Source organism: Wolffia australiana, chromosome 19 (assembly GCF_029677425.1).
Source record: "Wolffia australiana isolate 7733 chromosome 19, ASM2967742v1".
In the NCBI taxonomy this organism is placed as follows: Eukaryota; Viridiplantae; Streptophyta; class Magnoliopsida; order Alismatales; family Araceae; genus Wolffia; species Wolffia australiana.
In genome coordinates, this window is record NC_135853.1 from 9,846,286 (window position 1) to 9,869,535 (window position 23,250).

Genomic DNA, 23,250 nt, shown 5'->3' on the forward strand with positions numbered 1-23,250 from the left:
TATTTTTTTTGGCACAGTATATCCCAAACTCTACAAGTAGACTCCGACATATCCTGGTTATGACGTGGAATCCATCGTGCCTGCCAGGTGGATTTCCGGCCAGATTTTGACCTGGGCGGAATCCACCTGGCTGGCACGATGGATTCCATGTCATAACCGGGATTAACCCTTTTCTCTCTCTATCCTAGATCAAACCTAGTTGAGAGAGAGAGAGCGAGAGAGAGAGGCGTTCTAGAGAGAGAGAGCAAGAGAGAGAAGCGTCCTAGAGAGAGAGACATTCTAGAGAGAGAGGCGTTCTAGAATGCCTCTCTCTCTCTAGAAGGCCTCTCTCTCTCGCTCTCTTGCTCTCTCTCTCTCTCAACTAGGTTTGATCGAGGATAGAGAGAGAAAAGGGTTAATCCCGGTTATGACGTGGAATCCATCGTGCATGCCAGGTGGATTGCGCCCAGGTTAAATCTGGCCGGAAATCCACCTAGCACCCACGATGGATTCCACGGGATATGTCGAAGTCTACTTAGAGAGTTTGGGATATGCCGTGCCAAAAAAATAGTTTGGGATATATCTCAGATTTTTGAAAAAGTTTGGGACATTTCATGCTATTAACCCTATACTCTCGCGGGTCCCACCAGTCGTTGGGATTATCCACGTGGGAGGTGAGGCGGTTGGGGGATAGTGAAAGGGGCGGGAAAAAAGCCCTATATAACACGGGGAGAAGAGATCGACTTCATCGGAGTTTCATCTTCTTCACCGTTTCTCCTCCGCTGCTATCGGATTTCTCTGATGGAATGCAGCGCAAAGTGCGATTCTCTCCCCGAATTGGCTGCCTCGATTAGATTTCAAGGAAGCGCTCGTCGCCTGATTAGGAGCGCCTCGCGACGAGCTCATTTCCGTGTTCTTCCATGCCAGGTAATCCTCATTTTCTCCATCTCTATCTCTGTTATTTTAATCTTCTATTAGTGATTTACTCGTACTCGTTCTGATTAGTGGCTGATACTTTTTATAAAGTTTTTTCTTCCGCAGGCTTCTTTCTCTAGCAGCTTAAATGATTTACTGGTAGTCTCGTTCTGATTAGTTCATGGCTAAATGATTTACTGGTAGTCTCGTTCTGATTAGTGCCTGATGCTTTTTATAATATATTTTGTTCGCGGCCTTTTTTCTCTTGTAGCCTAAGAACTCACGGTTAAATTCTCTCTTGATGCGTTCGTAAAAAAATCCGATTCTTAATCCGATTATTGATGCGATATTGTCGGAATTTCCATACTTTTTGTAAGAAGTACCTCCGCCTGTTTCTGGAAGAGTATAGCCGCCTTCTAATTAATGACAATGGCGTTTTCAGTTCTTATTTCCTCCTAAATGAGCACTATATCATCAATCCAAGATGTATTGATTTTAATTTTTACGATTTTTGTCAGGGAAAAAGCATCAAGCGACGTATTTCCATAACACGCCGTCCAGCTTCACTTATCGTGCGAGGTTTGAGTTGCCTGGGTTTTGAGTCGGAATATTCTTCCGAGAAGTCCATACACTGCATCAAGGACAACAGGCCAACTCCATTTTCAGATTCTGAGCAGTTGGAAGGTTTTGTTTTAGACCAGGATGACGCCATTTCTCGCAGTAATCGTGCCACGAGCTTGGTGGAACTTCAATCCGTCGGCAAGTAAGTTGCAATTAATCCAAAAGAGAAAGTAACTCCACGGAATTTTTTTTCCTTGATTTTCCTTGATAAACGAAATTAATCTTATCTATAGTTTCATGCAATAATTCTGAATTTTGGCTGTCGAAATTCAGAATTCCTCCTTGTATACCGAAGGTGAGATAATTTAAGATATTTAGAGGCTACCTAAAGGTACCTCTTATCATAAATTCCTTGTCGAAATGTGCGGGACATAAGAGATCACTTACCCGGAGTAAGAGCCTTCCTCAGTGACGCTGGACTTGTAGTTTCTGTTCTAAGGCTGTTTGAGAGGGCGTCTTAGTCTGTCAATAAAATATCTCACGACAAACTATTGAATACAACATGCTCCATGGTTCTTTCTTTTCCACTTCCATGCTCTTAGTCAATCAAATATTTTACTTTTCTGCTCTGCGCCGAGGATTTCTTCTAGTTTATGAAAGTTGATTTGTTAAGGCACCGTTTCAAGATATTTCTTGTTTTTGTTTTGGCTTTCATGCTTAATTTTGATGTTGAGAAATTTTGGACAATGCATGGGACGTTGAGGTTTTTCTAGCTGTTATGTCTTGAATAGTGGAGAAAGGTTTCCTATAATGAGAAGCATATTGTTTAAGATTTCTTCAAATTTGTCGGCATTTCCTTGAAAACACTTTTCGGTGAATGTTAAGGTGACGATACTTCTGATGATGCGATCCTGTCTGATTCTTTTCATCAATTTGAGAGAATGAATCGGAAATCCTTCTGTTGATCCAGGTCTGGAGACTTTAGGCATGAGCTCTTCCTTCTTGCTGGACCCGCGATGCTTGGACAAGCAGTTGATCCTCTAGCACAGCTGATGGAAACGGCTTATATTGGTAGATTAGGTATTTGAGCGAACTTCTCATGTTATCTTTGGTAGATTGTATTCCAGAAAGGATATTCACATTAATCCTGTCTATCCGACCCCATCATTCATGATTTGTCTTCTCATATATATATTTTTATTTACAGGGGCACTAGAATTGGCTTCTGCTGGAGTTTCAGTATCAATCTTCAACATCATATCAAAGCTTTTCAACGTGCCCCTTTTGAGCATAACCACTTCATTTGTAGCTGAGGAACTCTCAAAAAGATCTGACAGGAATTCAGCTTCAGGTTGTCCAAAATCATGTTATTTGAAGATGTTTTGGTCTCTCTGTGCCACGGCAGATACAAGAGAGATGAGAGATGAAAGGTGCTGACAATAAACTGTCCAACTCTACAGATGATAGAGAGAGTCTTCCTTCTGTTACCAGCGCTCTAGTCTTAGCTGTTGCAATTGGCACCTTTGAGGCCTTAGCCTTGTTTTGGGCATCTGGACCCTTCCTCGGCATAATGGGAATATCACCTGTAAGAATAAGCCATAGATTTTTCCATTCTAATTTGTTATCTAATGTAATTTTGTGGACTCATTCATTCCTCAAAACACTCTGATTTTCATTGCATGCTAAGATGCGTCTTTTCTTGTTAAAAATCGTAGTTATCGCATGACATGCTGATACAATTGAATGTGATCCTATCTGATAAATTTGAGAATCCAGCGAGAGAGAGAGAGTGACCAGGATGAAAGAAGAAAGATAGTTAATTTCACTCAAAAGACAACAACATTACAATGTACACTCTTTGGAGTTTATAAAGAGCTGTCTAATGGCTATTTCCTAACGGCTAGTTAACGGCTAGTTTGACTAGCCGTTAGCTGGCGATAGTGGGCCCGATAGAGCCTGATAGGGAGTCTAGTAGGGCCCGATAAGCTTGGAGAATAAATCCGATATGCCTGCATCTTTTAGCTCGTATCTTCAACACTATCAAATAGCTTTTTGGAGAATGCTGGTGAGAAACCATGGACTTTTTCTTTTTCTTGTTTGGTTCTCTATTATGGATATTGATCGAAGATGTTCACAGGAGTAAGAGATGAGTTAGAGACTGTGTTAAAAGAAAAAAAAGTGACAACAGGTCCAGATCGCCTCTTTTGCGTAGTGGGAGGATCTTCAGCCGAAATTAACAACTGAATTCTTGTCTGCCCTCCTTCTGGGATGCCAACGTAATTCAAAATGAACTATTCTAAGGGTATTTTCCGGAAATACCCCTGTCAGAGGTTGGGAATCAGAACAATGTGCCACTTGTGCTCTATGATGCTTTCATTGGAACTTTTTTCCTAGTATATATATAAATTTCCTTCTGTGAAACTTCAAGAATGATTCACAATGGGGTTTCTTCCATTTTAGATATTTTGAAGTATCAAACCATGGATATAATGATTGATTTCGTCTTGTAAGAAGTTTACCTGGGATGGGAAAAAACTCAATCGTCACCGTGTTGTTTATATTGGGAGATATTATTGATATTCATGCTTCTGACATTTTCCTATTTGAAATTTCATCATAAACAGTCCTCCGCTATGCATGGGCCAAGTCAACATTTTCTTCGTTTAAGAGCATTAGGTGCGCCAGCTAATGTTGTTTCGCTGGCTATTCAAGGTGTCTTCCGTGGATTCAAGGATACGCAGACACCACTTTTCTGTGTCGGTTAGTTTAGCTTGTTTCTTAAACTCAACGTTATTATCTCTATATTTTTGTTGTGACTGAAGACGCAGAGGAAAAACCTGATTTCCACAATGAGGCATTTAATGATTGTGTTGTATTTTGGGGGCTAAAGATTGGTCCCAATATCTTTCATGTTATAGTTTGTTCAGTACACTTTTTTTCGAGTCGGATTTCCGATTGTGCTTCTGCCTCTAAATCTCAACGTACTCATAGATTTCCAGAATACTTTAGTCTTTGGTTGAAATAAACAGTGAATTATAGTTTAAAGCAGTTAATTTATTCTGCATTCGGAGTACAGAACTGTGGGCAGACCTGACTGCAATTTCTTTCCTGGTTGGTGTTTGTTTGAGATAATAGCTGATGCCCATTCATTGTGGCGTACTTCTCAGTTACCTTCATGTCTTTATTTTATTTTCAGGTTTGGGCAACATTTCAGCTGCGGTATTATTCCCAATATTAATGTATTCTCTACATTGGGGCGTATCTGGGGCCGCACTTGCCACTGTTGCATCTCAGTATGCTCTTCAATTTTTAGTTGTATTCCATCTCAGTATCTTATTGACGCTTATTTAGAATTCAAACGAGATCTCTATACCAGTTTATAAATTCTTTTTACGCTTATTTTGAATTCAAAATGAGATTGATATAATAAATAATATATCTCCTCTTCATTCGTGCTCTATTCAACTTTTGTTTATTTGAGGTGCTTTTACTTGTTGAGAGGATGGAAAGTTATGCCTTGATGAGTGTTAGTTTCACCTCAATTAGTCTTTTTTTTGTATTTCATATTCTGAGTAGAAATCGAATGTTTTCAACTCCTGAAAGTTGATTTTATCTTGGAAAGTTCAGATCGTGGGATTAAATTTCATATTCCCTGGATTTGTGGTTAGCATTGAATATCTACTTGGGAATAGTGAACGGGAAGACACGTTTGACTATGGTGGGCCTGATGGCTTGGAAATAATATTGAGAGAAGTAGGCAGAGTAAATATCTATAGGATGTGTTTTATGGGGTTTGTCACTGTGCGTCAGTCTTTTTCTAAGTACCAGTCCAATTATAGTCAATTTTGAAAAGGATTGCCTTTGGCATTTTGGAAGGAAGTAACCAGGTATTATGGGAAAAGAGAGCTGTGGAACAGTCGAGAATCATTGGGACTCGTAGTTTTAGTCTCACCCTTTCTTCAATTTTGTCTGACATCAGCTGGGAATGATCTACCTCTTCCTTATTTTGATAGAAATATACTATATTAGTGGCACAAAAATCACATGGGAGTCAATGGAAAGAAGATGTAGAATGTTTATGGATATGGGATTGGTACTCTTGACAGTCGTATATGTTAGTGAGACATGTCCTCTATGGGCTAATGGGCCCTGTTCTATAAGCCCATTAGCCCTATTCCCTATTCTCTATTCTATCTCTTAAGGGTATATATACCCCTCTTGTAACTCTCATTCATTATGTCATTACATTCTATTCTCCTTCAACCTCTCTTCTCCCCCAGACCCTCTAGGGTTTACATGGTATCAGAGCTCAAGCTCTTGATCCTAGTGGAGGACTTGACATCATCCTCCGGGTACACGACTCTAGTCGTGTTCGCCATCCAGCCTGTGTGCAGCCCTAGCCGCACACAGACCGCCGCCCGCAGACAGCAGTCCGCGCGCCGCAGCTTCCGCGCGGCCGTCCGCCCGCAGGCAACAGTCCGCGCGGCCGTCCGCCCGCAGACAGCAGTCCGCGCGCCGCAACTTCCGCGCAGGCAACAGTCCGCGCGGACGTCCGCCCACAGGCAGCCGTCCGCCCAGCCGTCCGCCCGCAGACAGCAGTTCGCGCGGCCAGCCGTCCGACCTCTGCTGTGCACCCATCTGCTGTGCATTACGCCCGCAGGCCGCCGTTTGCCCAGCTAGCAGCCCGCCGGCCGCCGTCCGCGCCGCCCGCAGCGCACAGACTAACACTCAGCAGTTCCCAAGCATTGCACGGCTCTGCTGAAGATCTGGTGTCGTCGACTGCCCAGTGAGCCGTCTGCTGTGTGTCGAAGCCGTCTGTCCAAGCCATGGCTGATGACAAGTCTGCTGCCACCGTCACGGCCGACGAATTCTCTGACGCTGACTTCCTCGAAAAACCGCTTTCCCATAAAGTGGTTAATCCCCTACCGCATCCACCCGACGCGGGGCGTCTTTCCGGGCCCAATGTTCTGAAATGGAGCCGCTTCGTCGAGTCTACGCTGAGAGCTCGACAACTCTTCAAGCATTGCACGGCTCCAGCTCTTTTGACCTCCCACCCTCACTATGCTGCCTGGGATGCGGAGGAGCACTTTATCTTAAATTGGCTTCGCCTTCACACCCTTACTCCGGAGTTTGCGGACACATTTCCTCACCAGGCCACGGTCAAGGGTTTTTGGGATCAAGCAAACCTCTTTTGCGGCAAAGATGGGGACAATTGGCGTCTCCTTGACTTAGTGGACCAGGCATATTCCCTCCGCCAGGGATCCATGTCCATTATGGAGTATGCCCTGGCCCACAAACGCATCTGGGATGAGGTTGATCACTACCTCCCTCCGGACACCTCCAGCCTAATGTATCAACATACGCTACGTCTTCGCTTGCTGGGCTTCATCAGGGGGCTGAATCGAGAATATGAGCACATCCGACGCGCTGCCATGTACCGCACGGAGGGTCTGCCCACCATTTCCGAGCTGGTGAAAGAGCTTCAAGAAGAGGAGAGTCATATCCTGAAGTTTGGCCGTCAAGCTTCCGAGGATCCACGGGACTCGACGGCCCTCCTCTCTCGGCCCTCCTCCATCCCTGCATCGACCCAGGAAGGCGCTGCCCCGGTCTGTTCCTACTGCAGCAAGATTGGTCATGTGGAATCCCGCTGTCGGAAGAAGTACTTCGCTGAACAGAAGAAGAAGAAGAAGAAAGAGTCGGCTTTGCTTGCTCAGTCTACTTCCGGCGCTTCTCAGCATGTTACGGCAGAACAGTTTGACCGTGTGCAGGCCGAGCTTGCTCGGCTCACGTCCCAGCTCTCTGCTCTTCAGACATCCACCTCGGTGCCCTCCTCGTCTTTCTTTGGTGCGTGCTCTACCCTACCCACTACGGAGTGGTACTGTGGTCATACCGCCTTTACGGCTCCCCTGGTTGCGGAGACGACTTGGGTAATTGACTCGGGGGCAACGGAACATATGACCCCCTTCAACCACCGGTTTGTCTCGTACGAGCGACATGGTGGGGGCCGCACTGTTCTTACTGCGGGTGGTGGACGTCTTCCCGTGGCGGGTATTGGGGCAGTCTACATCGATGGTCTGGGAGTGGTTCAAGGGGTTCTGCATGTTCCGTTGCTGCGAGCCATTTTGATGTCCCCTCAGCGTCTTGTTGATTCTGTGTCTTGTTCTTTTCACCTGACACCTGACGGAATGTCTCTGTCTAACAAGGTGGGGAGAACTACACCGATTAGACGCGAGCACGGGTTGCTGCTGCTGGACGATGGGGGGACCTCGCAGTGCTTCCGGGTGCAGCCCAGTCTTCGGCCGGCCGATGAGCAGCGGAGGGGTCGACTACATCTGACGCATCAGCGCCTCGGGCATCCGTCATTTGCTATTTTAAAGCGTTTGTTTCCGACTTTGTTTGTGGGTTTGGACCCGAAGACTATTGTGTGTGAGGCTTGTCAGTTGGCTAAACACCGCCGGTCATCTTTTCCCTCATCTCAGTCTCATACCTCGACGCCACTCCTCCGCATTCACAGCGATGTCTGGGGACCGGCCCCCAAACCGAGCCTGCAGGGTCATCGGTACTTTCTGATTTTTGTTGACGAGGCCACCCGGTGCATGTGGCCGTATCTACTTCGGGCCAAGTCCGATGTGTCAGGGTCTGTCCGACATTTTTGTGCCATGATCCAGACCTAGTTTGGCCGTGGCATTCAGCGCTTCCGGTCGGACAATGCTCGTGACTTCTTCAATGCCGACCTCGATGCGTTCTTTGCGGAAAGAGGGATCTTGCATGAGTCCTCATGTGTTGCTACACCGGAGCAGAACGGTATGGCAGAAAGGCGGATCGGCTATGTGACCTCGACCGCTCGGACACTCTTGGAGAATTATACGGTTCCGTGGACATATTGGGGTGAGGCGATTTTGACGAGCACCCATCTCATCAATCGCCTCCCATCCCAATCCCTCGACTTTGCTACGCCTCTTGACCGTCTCGGTGCGGCGTTCCCGGGGGTTCCATTGAAGACCGGCCTTCTTCCACGGGTATTCGGATGCACGGCGTACGTCCACGATACTTCACCGACCTTGACGAAGCTGGATGCTAAAGCTCTACGGTGTGTGTTTGTGGGGTACTCGACTCTCCAAAAAGGGTACCGGTGCTATCATCCGCCTTCCAGGCGGTTCTTCGTTTCGGCGAATGTTACCTTTGCCGAGTACGAGCCCTACTTTGGAGATTATTCTTCATCACCCCGCCTTCCGTTGGATGAGGATCCTTCGGTTCCCCACTTGGAACCGGTTCCGTCCGCGGAGCCCACTGCTCCGACCGTGTCATCGTCTCATGATCTATCTTCCTTTGACCCTCCAATCCCCTCTTCGTCATCTCTTGAGGTTCTTCCAGCACCTCCTATTCCCGACTTCGATGTCGCTCCCTCTTGGTCTCCTCCTGAGGCCTCTTCCTCTCCGATGGTTGACACTTCCTCTCCTCTCGGCGAGTCATTGCCGACTCCCGACGAGGATTCTTTTCATGACTGTTCTCCTGATTTTCCTCCTACTCATGCTTCCGCTCCCTCTTCTTCCGGCGATGGACCTCCTTCCTCCGATGGCAACGATGATCATCTTGGCTGGCCCATCGCCCTTCGCAAAGGGGTTCGCAAGTGCACCCGCACTCCCCTTTATCCCATGTCTCATTATGTATCTCTCGCACGGCTGAGTACCCCCTACCGGCTGTTTCTTTCCCGCATCGAATCGGATCCCATCCCTCGCCGCATCACCGATGCTATCGCTTCTCCTCATTGGAAAGCGGCGATGGACGAGGAGATGCAGTCCTTGCTCAAGAATCGTACCTGGGATATCGTCCCTCTTCCTCCTGGAAAGAAGGCGGTGGGGTGCAAGTGGGTCCACGCTAAGAAGCACCATGCAGATGGGACACTCGAGCGTCACAAATCTCGACTTGTGGCTCGGGGGTTCACCCAAGCTTATGGCGTCGACTACTTCGAGACCTTTTCTCCGGTGGCGAAGATGGAGACTATCCGTCTTCTCTTGGCATTGGCGGCTCACTTCCAGTGGGTAATTCGACAGTTCGATGTGAAGAACGCCTTCCTGCACGGGGATCTGACTGAGGAGGTCTACATGCAGCAGCCTCCGGGCTATCCTCTCGGCCCGCCGGGCACCGTCTGTCGACTGCGTAAGTCTATCTATGGACTGAAACAGTCCCCACGGATGTGGTTCGGTCGCTTCGCCTCTGTCATGAAGGCTGAGGGATACACCCAGAGTAATGGGGATGCCACCCTGTTTTTCCGGCATTCGTCCGGTGGTGTCTCCATTCTTGCTGTCTATGTGGATGATATGCTGCTGACGGGGTCTGATATGGTCGAAACTACACGTCTTGCTGCCGCTTTGGCTAAGGAGTTCGAGATCAAGGCCTTGGGCCAACTTCGGTACTTCCTTGGCCTTGAAGTTGCTTACTCCTCGGGTATCTTCGTCTCCCAGCAGAAGTACTGCATGGACTTGTTGACTTTGACCGGCATGACGGAGTGCGCCAGCCAGCACTCCTCGACCCTAACGTAAAATTGGGGAAGGGGAGGACTCGCCTCCAGTGGATCACTATGAGTACCAGCAGATTGTGGGAAAATTGATCTACTTGACGCACACTGCCCGACATCAGCCGCCGTCAACCTCCTGAGCCAGTTCATGCATGATCCACACGCCATTCATCGCCAGGCGGTCACCGGGTACTTGCGTATCTGAAGGGCTGTCCAGGAAGGGTGTACTCTTTCCTTGCAGCTCGGACCGACGGTGAAGGTCTACACCGATGCAGACTTCGGGGTCCCTTGTTGATTATCGCCCACGACCGGGTACTGCACCTTCGTCTCGGCAGCCTGGTTAGTTGGAAAAGCAGCAAGCAGGACAAAGTGTCCCGCTCTAGTGCCGAAGCCGAGTACCGAGCGCTTGCTGATGGGGCCTCGGAGGCTCAGTGGATCTATGGGATACTCCATGACCTACGGGTTGAGTATGCCGGCCCGATTCACTTCTTCTGTGACAACAAGTCGGCAATTGCACTGGCCAAGAATCCGGGCCAGCAGGGAAAGATCAAGCACATGGAACGTGACCGCTACTTCTTCAAGGAGCGGGTTGACGAGGGCATCTTTGACCTTGATTTTGTTGTTTCCTCTGATCAAGCTGCTGATGTGCTTACCAAGGGCCTATCCAGGCCTCTCTTGCAGCGTGCAGTATCCAAGCTCGGTATGGACGATATCCACACTTCGCTTGCGGGGGGCTGTTAGTGAGACATGTCCTCTATGGGCTAATGGGCCCTGTTCTATAAGCCCATTAGCCCTATTCCCTATTCTCTTTTCTATCTCTTAAGGGTATATATACCCCTCTTGTAACTCTCATTCATTATGTCATTACATTCTATTCTCCTTCAACCTCTCTTCTCCCCCAGACCCTCTAGGGTTTACAGTATAAGATTAGAAGCTGTGGGAACGTACTGGTGACTCTTGTAGTGACTTGAGATTCTGAATGAGACTTGAGATTCTGAATGAGACAATAGTGGTCTAATAGCTTCTCAGGGGAAAGTATATTCAAACATAGTTGGCGTGCCCTGTAACAGGGTAAATGATTTAAGGATCAGAACAGAGATATGGGATTTTTTGTTGTGCTTATAGTGCATCTTATGCACCCAATCCCATAATTCTCAAGCTATGGGAACTCGTAATTAAGGGTGGTCAATATATGGATGCATTGATTCTAATAACCAGGCTTTGATGAGGCTTTGATGAGGGCATTAGCTTCGCCAAGAGCAGGAGGATCTCCTGCATCATCTAGGAAAGGGGAGGATGTCCCTACGCAGCCTCTGGGAAAGGGGGAGGATCTCTGAACGCCCTCTTCTTGTCACCTCAGCAAATGAAATCCAAGAAGTGTCGCCAGATTGTTGTCCTCCCCTCTTATTTATAGAAGTCAATTCCCTCTTGAACCAGCACGTGTGGGCTTCGTGTGCTTCTTCCTCTTCATGTACGCCCAGGGAAGAGTCGTAAAACAATATTTGCCTCTACCATGACATTGCCATTTGGACAACAGGCAACCTGCACAATTGACCTGGGACCATGAGTAGATATTTTTTTGGTTTATAGTTTTTATTAAATGTTGGAGTTGTAAATAATGCAGGCCGAGATTGTTGATGCAGCAGGTGTTCTTCTCTCTGGCAATATCAAACAGTAACAGTCTTAGAGATACAGCAAAAATACTTCTCAGACAACAGACGATTAGAGATGCAGGACAAGGCAGGTGTTGATAGGAGGAATAGAGAAGAGAGGAAGAAAGACACGTTTAGTTTTCTGAAGGGAAAAATACTCTTGTAAAGCCCTAAGAGGCATTTGATCTCTATTCAACTTACAATATTGGGTTCTTTGGCACCCAATATCACAACGGTGAAATGTGATAGAACGGGATGAAAGAAAAAAACTAAATGAGATGGATGTTCTTTTTGACTCTTAACATTAAATATTTTTTTTGTTCCTTTATCCGGTATATTTATGCACTCATGATCATATATTCTCTTGTGTTTCTTCAGGTACATTGCCACATTCTTACTTCTCTGGCGTCTCAGCAGGAGAACGGTTCTTCTTCCACCTAAAAGTGTGGAGCTTGACTTTAGCGGATACCTGAAGTCTGGTTAGTTTTCATAATACCGTTTGTGCGCTAATATGAAAATTTGACCCATCTAGTGAGGTTTCACGTCACCTGAAAATATTATTCTTTGATTCTATGTATGAGTTTAACGAGCCTAAATTCTTTTACTCCCCCTGTCCATAACTCTGGCCATGTATAATGTCAATGACATCTTCAGTTTGGGAGGAGGGTGGGATTTCTTTTATTTCATCCACTTGGTCTAAGATCTACAAAGTTTACTTAGCTCCTTGGTCAACAATTTCCTTGGGCTTACTGTTTTTGGCAATAAAAATCACTCCCGAATAGATACAATTCAAAATTAACTATTTTCCTTCTGCATAAGGGGTTCAACAATGATTTCTGTTGGATTCAAGCATTTATCGACTGCTCTAAATGATGTAGCTGATAGCAAGGGCGCTACTTTTCATCTTTAAGCATGATGTTGTTCTTCAACAGTCCCTCACAACATGTGCCACTGTTAATTTGAACCTGCCTCCTGGCTCTGATACCATGTGGGATAAAAGCTATAGTTTTTATCACAGTTGTTAAGCACCTGAATCTAACATGGCATCAGAGCCAAGTGGCAGGTTCAAATCCCAGAAGCAACACACTCCATGCTGGGGCCATAAATGGGCTAACGGCATGTGTTGTAGGGAAGTGTTGAAGAACAACGTCATACTTAAAGATAAAAAGTAGCTCCCTTGCTATCAGCTATGGCTTTTAGCACAGTTGGTAAGCGCATGAATCCAACAATTTCAACACCGTTATTCTCGGGAAAGTATTCTTATTACATATAATATCACCTAATATTGATTTGCCCTAGGCGGACTTCTTCTTGGACGAACTCTGTCCGTTTTATTTACAATGACTCTGGCCACGTCTATGGCGGCTCGCCAGGGTCCAATGGCTATGGCTGCTCACCAGATTTGTCTCCAAGTGTGGCTGGCTGTATCACTCCTTTCTGATGCTTTGGCTTTATCTGCTCAGGTACCCTCCCCAACAAAATCCCAGGAACATGAAACTAACTTGCACTCATATTCAAGCCAAAATGTAACGTTGTACATTATGAACTAAAAACAAATGCAAAGATGTATGATATACTTGGTTTAATAGACGAACACATTTGTCTTATTACTTAAATTTGCATTAGAATAGTGCAGTAAATAACATTAAAAATACATGAGCAATGTTTTATGAGTAAATCAGATACTTGTAGGTCTTATTATATTTGAGCAGCCGGTGATGGGAATTTCTCGCTTTACTATACTTTATGAGCTCGTCTTTATTCGAGGTTTATTTTCCCTGGTAGAATCACTGGATAGTAGGCATTGTACGTGTTATTTATCCTAAAGTCTCTTTGGGTTGTCTCGACTGATTAAACGGTATTGTCCTCATTTTTAGGCAATGATTGCCAGCTCATTCGCCAAATTCGACTATGAAAGGGTGAAGGGAATTGCTTCCTTTGTGCTAAAAGTAAGGTTCAACGATCATCTTTGCCGATATAGAACTTCGTATCCCCCTCGATCAAAAGTGTCTGAATTCTCATTTATTTACGTAGACCGGAGTTCTTTCTGGACTCGGGTTAGCCGTCGTCCTTGGAGCATCATTTCATTCAATCGCCAGATTATTCACAACTGACGTTGAAGTGTTGCGAATTGCTTATTCGGGATTGTTTGTAAGACTTTGCTCGAATGCCCCCCCTCTTTTCTTGATCATTTTTTATTTCGCTCCATCTGACGTCAGTATTGGAAAATAAAAATTCTTCAGTTTGTCAGCTCAAGTCAGCCAATCAATGCTCTGGCTTTTATCTTCGACGGACTTCACTTTGGGATCTCTGACTTCTCATATGCAGCCTTGTCCATGGTAAAGAATCGCCGAAAGGCTCTTTCATATTTTATCTCTCATCAATTATTCATTTACAATATCTCATAGTTCACAAATTTAGAATCATATATTGTATTGGCTGCTGACAGAGATAAGATAAAGACAATAATAGTGCTCTGGTAGGCTGGCGACATGCTTGTCCCATCTGTATCTGTTGATATTTATTTTGATGCACTTATTTAATGATTTCTCTAATATAGTTCCGGATCGTCCCGGACGTGGACGAAGGATGGGACGGGACGAATTTCGTCCCCCTACGTTCGATGTTAGCTCAAGGACGAAGGACGGGACGGTTTTCGTCCACCGACGAAAAAACCGTCCCGTCCAATAATTTCGGGACCATTTTTCGTCCCCTCCAGTTCTCCCGGGACGAATTTTCGTCCCGAAACTTGTCCCGGAAGAAAAAAAACCCATTTTATATTTTTAGTGTATTAATATAGATTTTTTCAAGTATTTTAAGGGAAATATGGAGGAGAGAGAATGCAAATGGACATATGTACAATTAATTCTGAGCGGCGTCCGTTTGCACGTGCAAAAAAATACAAGGACCTTAATGCAAATTGTCATAGCGAGACCACGTGGCGAGATCTCAACTGTCGGATGTGAATCCGGCGGTTTTTCGTGCACATCAGTCCGTCCATCGTCTGAGGCCTCGGGACGGACGGTTTTTTCATCCCACGGGACAAAAACCGTCCCGTCCGGTGGTCCCTGGGACAAATTTTCGTCCTGAAATTCGTCTGTATCCTCAGACGGGACGATTTTTTTGTCCGGGACGAAAAGATCGTCCTGTCCGCGTCCCTGAACTATATTCTCTAATCTATACTTTGTGTATAACATTTGCGCAGATGGTGATTGGGGTAATATCATGTTTGGCTTTGCTTTATGCCCCTTCAATATTTGGCCTCCGAGGGGTGTGGCTTGGGTTGACGCTCTTCATGAGCTTAAGAACAGCCGCAGGTTTTATCAGGTACGCGCCTATTGACTTCTTATCTTTGATTAGTCTAAAAAAAAATCCTTCCAAAACGTCAATTCAAGTTGGGCGGTATTGTATTTCAATACTTCCAATTTCATTCATTTATATTTAATTCTGTTTCTTTTCCTCTGGTTTAGACTGCAAATGTTTATTCATTTGTTATTCAGTAATTGGAATTTATTCGTTAATGATGAATTTCGTTTATTGTGCTCCGGTATAGACTGCGATGGAGGAGGGGTCCATGGAGCTTCCTACAAGAGGGCGTGCCCTGCCCAAAGGTCAGTAAATTTATTTATCTTCAGTGCTTCTTATCCTGAACTTAATTGAAGTAGGGATTCACATCTTTCAACGCATATTTTAAAAAATATATATATCTTTCACCGAGCGATTCAAATTTTTTATGAACTTGACGGTAAAGTTGGCAAGATAATATTACAAATTTCTGAAGAGCCGTTTGAATTTATATATTTCAGGCTGCATGATGGAGCTTCAACCCGGGAGAGCAATTTCTTGATCAGCAAAGTGTTTTCAGGGAATATCCCATAAAAAATCATTACCGGTATTACAAAACTTCCTTTAGCCCAATAATGATTCCACGTCTGTCTCAGCTTGAATTTTATTTTTAGTAAAAGATGGGATGGTACAGTAGAACATCAGGTGAAATTCTAAAATTTTAGAATCAGAAGAAAAGGGTGGGGCGAGGAAAAAACGACCTGGAGTCAAACACGGAACAAGGCTAGGCCAATGGTTGACAAGTCAACGCCGGAGTCAAACACGGAACGTTGCCGGGTCAGTAGTTGACGTGTCAACACCGCGAGTCAATGCTCGAGGGCGCTTCTGATAGAGAGAGGGGGCCCGATGGGCCCTCGTCCGGCGAGAAGAGCATGGTTTAGGAACAAAACGATGACGGTAATGTCGTCGTGGAAATGGCGGCGCACTTTGCGGTCAATCCACCGCAAGTCGCTGTACCTCATTTCCCTTTTTCGGGCTGCCTCCTGCAGCGCCGCCTTCATCAGCCTCCTTGCACTCCCCTGCCACCCAAAAATTAGAAAAATATACTCCCCCCGTCAAACCACGGAAAAGTCAACGCCACAAGTCAATGTCTGAGGCCGTTTCCGTCTTTTTCCTTTTGATTTTCTAACTAATTTTCCAGTTTTTTTTGGTTCTCGGTGGGGTCGGCATTAAGGCTCAGGGATAGACGATGAAATGACATTTCTGTCAGTCATCCATCACACTGTCTGTAGTTTCGTTCCGATTCCGTCAGAGTTGCTGGACGGAACGGACGGAGGACAGTTGTAAACCTAGAGTAAATCTAATCACCAGCACCTGACAACGGGACGGAATGGAACAGAAGGTCTAAAAGCTTTTGTTCCATTCTATAATCTGAGGTCAGGACAGGTAACTGATGACGGTAAAGGACGGAATGGATGACGGATCGTCGTCCGACCTCGAGCCGTACTTGGCATGAGAGTGTTGAAGGGAGAAAAGAGAAGGGAAACTCACGACGGGAGAGTGACGATGGACGATATCGACGGCCTGCTCGTTGGTGAGATGCTCCCAGAGGCCGTCGGAGGCGAAAATGAGGAAAGAGTCATTCTTCTGGAGCGGGTGGGAAGTGATAGTGGGCCTGGAAGACAGGATGGGCATGTCCATGTGGCCCGAAATCCTGAACTTGGGGTCGATCGGCTCCCTGTTGAACTCCTCGTGCTTTAGATATGCGTCCCCCAGGGCTCTCGAAACCTGCGACGCCCAAAGCCCAAACAAAATTCTCAGCTCAAATTCAAAACAGGAAATCATTTATGCATTCTACAAAAGTAATGCAAAACTATAAATTTTTCCTTATAAATTGAGCTGCTAAGATTTTTTTCCCTCTTCCACTAGAATTCTTCCCTTCAGCCTCTTTCTATTTCAGATTACATATAGAAGAACCTTATTCCAGTTTGGGGTAGAAGATTGCCCTCATTAAATTTACTCATTTTATTCCTTTTCGGGAACCTACTGTTAGCCAGATGATTTTCGTTGAAGAGTACTTCCATAATTTTCCTTCTTGGCAGAATTTGTATTGAAACAGAAAGTAAACCTTCTGTTTGTATGTAGAGGTTTCCTGGATCTTAATTTGGCGAGTTTTCCATTCAAGCAAGCAAGCCAAAAACATTGAGTTCTCATATTTTTCAATTTCAATCAGGCAAGATTGAAATAGAAAATCTTGAGAAAATGGATCAGTAATCTTTTGCCACGGCTCTTTAGTTATTCAGGTAAGCAAATGGATTGGAGTAAATACACAATTACTCCAAACGATAGAACTGCCGAGATAAGTATTAAAACACGCCTTTCTGTAATTTGGCGTGGATGAATCTTTTTTACAGAAATCACAAAAGCTACGTTAGGCTCAGGCAGGGACTAATCCAGAGTGTGCTATGATTTAGTTCCTGAGGAGTCTGCTCTATACATAGAATTACACTAAAATTTCCGTCGAATTTCACTTATAGAAGAAATCTAGGAAGATCAACCAAAAATTAATGATTCTGTATTATTTGGTTGGTTAATCTGATCAGTTCATCAAGGGTCAGCAAGAATAATGGTTCTAACGATGATACTTTTTCTTATTTTTCTCGCCAAATAACTGAGATAAAAGGTTTTTTACCATAAAAAAGAGTTTTCCAAGACTATTCCGAAAACTTGTGCAATACAAAGAAATCATTCTCTTAGTTGAGTGCAGTAATGTATTATACTTATCTATCCAAATCAAATCAAACAAATTTGATTTGGATAGAAAAAATCATATATATAAATAACAGTAAGAGTAAGTGGCATTCTTTTAAACTAAAAGAGTGGATGAGAGCAAGTGGGTACCTGAATAATGCCTTTAACCCTCCACATGCCATGTTTGAGCACGACTATTTGTGGATCATTTGGATGCTGTGCTCTGATATCTTGTCTTGCAGCTTCAATGTTAACGTTGTGCTCCGTCGAGAGTTGCACGGCGGCGATCTCGCCAGTGTTGCCCACTTTTTTCCCCATAACTACGCGAGAATCCCCAAGATTGGCTACGTAAAGCGTTTGACGAGAGACGATCCCGACGAGACAGCACGAGCCTTGAGTTGCCAGATTCGGCCGAGTCCCCCACATCTTAGAAACAAGCGAAGTATATCCTTCTTCAGTTTGCAGAAACGCCCTCTCGATACTTTCCGGTGTCACACCCTCCGCTCCAGAACAAATATCTGCCAATTTCCAAACTTTTCATGAATATAGTTCATGCACTTTAACATGTAGATGAATTCATTTCCTCGAGTTTTGATGAAATGTTGAAACTTAATTTGACATGATTGGCAATACTTTTACTTTGATCTTGATCGAAATTGATACCATCACTATTCCTTTAGTGCGACCAAGTACTTGAAAAAAGAGAAATGTGACAAACCCAACGACATCAGAAGAACAATTATTTTGGCAAAATTATTTCTTCCGACATTTTTCTTACATAACAATTTCAAGCAGGCATTCTAATTCTAGTATGAGTTTTCCTGTAAATTTCCCATCTGCGAAAGAAAATTTTCCCTACTTGATCACTCCTTTGAATAGATAATGCGATATGTGAGAACTCAAAATTCCAAAAAATTAAAAATTATGGCAATCTTATTTCTTCAGACCTTACTATTTCAAGTTGCTCTAGTATGAATTCATCTACATGCTAAAGTCCGCCAGAATGGTTCTCAATTATGGGAATGAAAACCATGTTGAGACACATAAACAAAAAATTTCCAAACTTGATCAGAATGTTGAGAAATGTGATAAAAGATCATATTTTTTTTGAAAAAGCGTGATAAATATCATTTGCAGAAAGAACAGTTGAACATATAAGAGCAACAATCAAAGAGCAAAGCGAGAGCAAATCAGAACAAGGATCAATGAAAATCTGTGAATTGCGTGAATGTAAGAGAATTTTCCAAACTATTTCGGAATCTTGTCAATTCCTCCTAATTATGGGAACGACGAGAAAATTTTTCCAAACTTGATCAAACATTTCTCATAAATAACTATTTTAAGTAGGCATTTCTAGCACACTGATTTCTGTCATATTGATCGGGATGTTGTCAAATTATGCGAATGAAGATAAAAAAATCCAAACTTGATGAGAAACAGAGAAATGCGATAAAGATCATTCGCAGGAAGAACAGTTGAATATATTAGAGCAAAAATCAAAGAGAAAATCGAATTAAAATTAGAGCAATGGTCAAGGAAAAACTGCGAATCATGGGAATATTGTGAAGTCCTCCAAATTATGGGAACGAAGAGAAAAAAATCCAAACTTGATCAGACACAGAGAGAAAGATCATTCGCAGAAAGAGCAGTAGAACAGATAAGAGCAAAAATCAAACAACGAGAGCAAATCAGAGCAATGATCAAGGAAAAACTCTGAATCGTGGGAATGAAAAGAACAATTTTCCAAACTATATCAGAATGTTGTCAATTCCTCCAAATAATGGAACGAAGAGAAAAATTTCCAAACTTGATCAAAAACAGAGAAATGCGATAAATATTCTTCGGATAAAAAATAGTTGAACATATAAGAGGAAAAATCAAAGAACGAGAGCAAATCAGGGCAATTATCAAGGAAAAACTCCGAATTATGAGAATGAAGAGAAAATTTTCCAGTCTTCATCAGACATTTCTCTTGAATAATTATTTTAAGCACACGTTTCTACCACACCGATTTCTTTCATATTGATCAGGATGTTATCAATTCCTCCAAATTATGAGAATGAAGAGAAAAAATTCCAAACTTGATGAGAAACAGAGAAATGCGATAAATATCAATCGGATGAAAAACCGTTGAACAGAAAAGACCAAAAACCAAAGAGCGAAGGACCAAAAGTCAGAGCAATGATCAAGCTCTGAATCGTGGGAATGAAGAGAAAATTTCCAAACTTGATCAGAATGTTATCAATTCTTCCAAATTATGGGAATGAAGAGAAAATTTTCCAAACTTGATCCGAAAGAAAAGTTGAACAGGTGAGACCAAAAACCAAAGAGCGAAGGACAAATCAGAGCAATGATCAAAGAAAACTCCGAAATATGGCAACGAAGGGAAAATTTCCAAACTTGATCAGAATGTTACAAATTCCCCCAAACTATGGCAAAAGATAAAAATTTCCAAACTTGATGGGAAATAGAGAAATGCGATCAAGATCAATCGGATAAATTACAATTGAACAGAGAAGAGTAAAAACAAAAGAGCGAAGGAAAAATCAGAGCAATGATCAAGGAAAAACTCTGAATCATGGGAATGAAGAGAAAATTTCCAAACTTGACCAGAATGTTATCAATTCCTCCAAATAATGGGATCAAATTTTTTTTCCAAACTTGATGAGAAACAGAGAAATGCGATAAATATCAATCGGATAAACTACAATTGAACAGATAAGAGCAAAAACCAAAGAGCCAGAGCAAATCAGAACAATGCTCAAGGAAAACTCCAAATTATGCGAATGAAGAGAAAATTTCCAAACTTGATCAGAATGTTATCAATTCCTCCAAATAATGGGATCAAAATTTTCCAAACTTGATGAGAAACAAAGAAATGCGAGGAATATCAATCGGATAAACTACAATTGAACGGATAAGACCAAAAATCAAAGGGCGAGAGCAAATCAGAGCGACGACCAATAAAAAAACCCAGAAATTTCTCCATGCAAAGCCGGAATTCGAGCACCAGACCTCGGAAATTGGCGTGAAGATGGTCGCAGGCGTAGCGCGCGGCCTCGGGGCCGCCATGGCCGTCGTAAACCCCAACAAACGCCCCAAACGGGCCAGACTCGATCCGGCACTGGTCCTCGAGCACCTGGTTCCCTTGCACGACGGCCATGGAGAAGTCGCCGAACCCGTACTTGCCCACATCGCGGAAGCGAAGAAGGCCGTCGATCTCCTCCCTTCCCGCCGCGCTGCTAACATCCCCGCCGTTGGTCGCTCCCACCGGACTCCGCCAGCAGAGCGACAACAGTCTCATCAAGGCCGCCACGATCATCCCACATCTCGCGCCCGCCCCGAACCCTAGATCCAACGGCGGAGATCGCCGCTCTCCCGCCCCGAACCCTAGATCCAACGCCGGAGATCGCCGCTCGGCCGCCCCGAACCCTAGATCCAACGGCGGAGATTGCCGATAGGCCACCGCCGTGGTCGTCGCCGCTGCTCTTCTCCGGCGGCGGCGCTCCGCCCGTCGAGACGATTATGCGTGTCGGGGGAACAGTTAGCGGGGCCGTAACTAGTGCGAATAATTCCTCATTGCCCCCTGCTTTTTCCCACAATGTCGATATTCTCCTGTAAGATTTTTCGGACCACAAATAGTTATTTTTCTGTAGGAAAATTTCCCACCATGTCGATATTCTCCTGTAAGATTTCTATTTGTTTCGAACACCAAATAATTATTTTTTTGTACGGGTTTTTCTCACGATATGCTTCTGTAAGATTTCTATTTGTTTCGAACACCAAATAATTATTTTTTTGTAAGGGTTTTTCTCACGATTCGATATTCTCCTAAGAGATTTTTTTGTACGGGTTTTCTCACGATAATTATGTTTTTGTAGATAATCTCTTGTGAGAAGTTTATTTGTTTCGCACACCTAATAATAATTTTGTATTGCTTTTTCCCGCAACGTCGATAATATTCTGTATGGTGTTTATTTGTTTCGAACCCCAAATAGTTATTTTTTTGTACGGGCTCACGATGTCGATATTCTCCTGGAAGATTTTTATTTGTTTCGAACCCCAAGTAATTAAGAAGTTTATTTGTCTCGAGCCCTAAATAATTATTTGTTTGTATTGTTTTTTACCCTCTAGTTTTCGTTCTTATAAAAGATACACTTCTCTTTTCTGAAAGAAATTTGATTGAGAAATTTGAAAGAATAAACTTCTCTTATCAATATGGATAATCTCTTGTTAGAAGACTATTACTGTCGAACCCCTAAAATAAAAAAAATTGTATTGCTTTTTCCCCAATATTTTTTCTAAATTGTATGGAAGACTAAGCTTCTCTTATCAATGTGGATAATCACCTGTAAGAAGTTTATTTGATTCGAACCCTAAAATAATTATTTTTTGTCCCCAATGGCTTTTCTAAATTGTATTGAAGAATAAATGTCGACGATCTACTATAAGAAGTTCATTTGTTTCGAACCGTACATTAATTATTGCTTTATTGTTTTTCACTCCAGTTTTTCTTTTTATTGAAGAATCAACTTCTCTTTGAAAAACCCTAAAATAATTCATACTAGAGGCCCCGTAGTGGTAACCATAATAATTACCTTTTAGATGGTCCGTTAGAATTAATTTTGGGTTTTAGGAAAACAATTACATTAGAGGTTAGAGAGGTTGAAACCCTGATATCTCACATTTTTTACTGGGGCTCTAAGGATTTATTTTATGGTTTTAAGAAAAAATAATAATATTACAGACTTTTTTTTTTAAATAGCAAAAATCACGGTGCCGGGTACGGCCAACCCTAGGGTTGTGCCCGTAGTCCGATCCAGCAGTGCCCTGGATGCCACCCAGGGAGATTTTATTTATAAAGTGTAGTGTTTTTCAATGTTTGTGGGCGTGGATCGAGTATATATATCCCAATTACACGCGGATCCCACTCGTCCACGCCCATAGTTAGGGAAAAGAAAAGATACATAGGTGGTACCTCACGGACGCTCGGGGAAGAGTGTACGTTGGCGTCTCTCTACGGCGGCTGCACGAGGTCGTTGTAGCGCTTGGCGGCGCTCTAGTGGGGGTGGGTCTTTGCCGTCGTCATGTGTGCTGGAAGTAGTGCGCAGTGACGCTCTAGTCGGGGCAGGCGCGGTCCATGTAAAAAATAATAATATTACAGACTTAGAGAGGTAGTAATCCTAATATTTCCATTTTTTAGTGGTTTAAGAAAAAAAAATGAGACGCTTAGAGGAGTGTTAGCCCTAATCTCTCCAGATTTTTAGAGGGGCCGTAAGAATGATTTTTTAGGGTTTTAAGAAAAAAAATAAACGAGAGGCTTAGAGGGGTCGTAACCCTAATATCTCCAATTTTTTAGAGGGGATGTAACAATTAATTTTAAGGTTTAAGAAAAAAAAACTAATAGTAGAGCCTTAGAGGAGTGGTAACCCCAAAAATCTCCAATTTTTTAGAGGTGCCGTAATCAATTAGGTTCACAGTAAAAATTAATACTGGATCCGTGAGAATTAATTTTCTGAACCATAATTTTTTTTGAAAAAATCCTACAATTAATTTTAGACCCTTAGAAGAGTGGTAGCCCTAAATCTC

At 43.6% G+C, this 23,250-nt stretch overlaps 3 protein-coding genes across 3 annotated transcripts; 2 read left to right on the top strand and 1 right to left on the bottom strand.

Moving 5' to 3' along the window:
- The first annotated feature begins 686 nt into the window (after positions 1-686).
- Positions 687-15,609, top strand: LOC144715756 (MATE efflux family protein). Its single transcript, XM_078590731.1, has 15 exons — positions 687-906; positions 1,413-1,657; positions 2,426-2,535; positions 2,663-2,806; positions 2,916-3,040; positions 4,080-4,215; positions 4,652-4,748; positions 12,004-12,104; positions 12,925-13,088; positions 13,503-13,574; positions 13,660-13,776; positions 13,869-13,964; positions 14,831-14,952; positions 15,179-15,236; positions 15,432-15,609. Exons 1-15 carry the CDS (start codon positions 781-783, stop codon positions 15,438-15,440), a joined length of 1,722 nt encoding a protein of 573 aa, XP_078446857.1. The 5' UTR covers positions 687-780; the 3' UTR covers positions 15,441-15,609.
- Positions 4,765-7,842, top strand: LOC144715758 (uncharacterized). Its single transcript, XM_078590733.1, has 2 exons — positions 4,765-7,299; positions 7,659-7,842. The coding sequence occupies exons 1-2, from the start codon at positions 6,282-6,284 to the stop codon at positions 7,679-7,681; spliced, it is 1,041 nt and encodes a 346-aa protein (XP_078446859.1). The 5' UTR covers positions 4,765-6,281; the 3' UTR covers positions 7,682-7,842.
- Positions 15,534-21,195, bottom strand: LOC144715757 (Protein phosphatase 2C family protein). Its single transcript, XM_078590732.1, has 4 exons — positions 20,677-21,195; positions 17,812-18,179; positions 16,462-16,698; positions 15,534-15,989 (listed from the first exon to the last, which is right to left on the bottom strand). The coding sequence occupies exons 1-4, from the start codon at positions 20,981-20,983 to the stop codon at positions 15,777-15,779; spliced, it is 1,125 nt and encodes a 374-aa protein (XP_078446858.1). The 5' UTR covers positions 20,984-21,195; the 3' UTR covers positions 15,534-15,776.
- Between the last annotated feature and the right edge of the window lie 2,055 nt (positions 21,196-23,250).

What these genes read in the sequence shown, in the direction of transcription:
- LOC144715756 (XM_078590731.1), top strand. Translation starts at nt 781, where the DNA reads ATGGAATGCAGCGCAAAGTGCGATTCTCTCCCCGAATTGGCTGCCTCG. An exon ending in TCCGTGTTCTTCCATGCCAG is followed by an intron (nt 907 to 1,412) that starts GTAATCCTCATT and finishes GATTTTTGTCAG; the next exon opens with GGAAAAAGCATCAAGCGACG. An exon ending in GCATAATGGGAATATCACCT is followed by an intron (nt 3,041 to 4,079) that starts GTAAGAATAAGC and finishes CATCATAAACAG; the next exon opens with TCCTCCGCTATGCATGGGCC.
- LOC144715758 (XM_078590733.1), top strand. Translation starts at nt 6,282, where the DNA reads ATGGCTGATGACAAGTCTGCTGCCACCGTCACGGCCGACGAATTCTCT. An exon ending in GCCCTCCTCGTCTTTCTTTG is followed by an intron (nt 7,300 to 7,658) that starts GTGCGTGCTCTA and finishes CTGTCTAACAAG; the next exon opens with GTGGGGAGAACTACACCGAT.
- LOC144715757 (XM_078590732.1), bottom strand. Translation starts at nt 20,983, where the DNA reads ATGATCGTGGCGGCCTTGATGAGACTGTTGTCGCTCTGCTGGCGGAGT. An exon ending in TCTTCACGCCAATTTCCGAG is followed by an intron (nt 18,180 to 20,676) that starts GTCTGGTGCTCG and finishes GGAAATTGGCAG; the next exon opens with ATATTTGTTCTGGAGCGGAG. An exon ending in TCCATCGTCACTCTCCCGTC is followed by an intron (nt 15,990 to 16,461) that starts GTGAGTTTCCCT and finishes TTTGGGTGGCAG; the next exon opens with GGGAGTGCAAGGAGGCTGAT.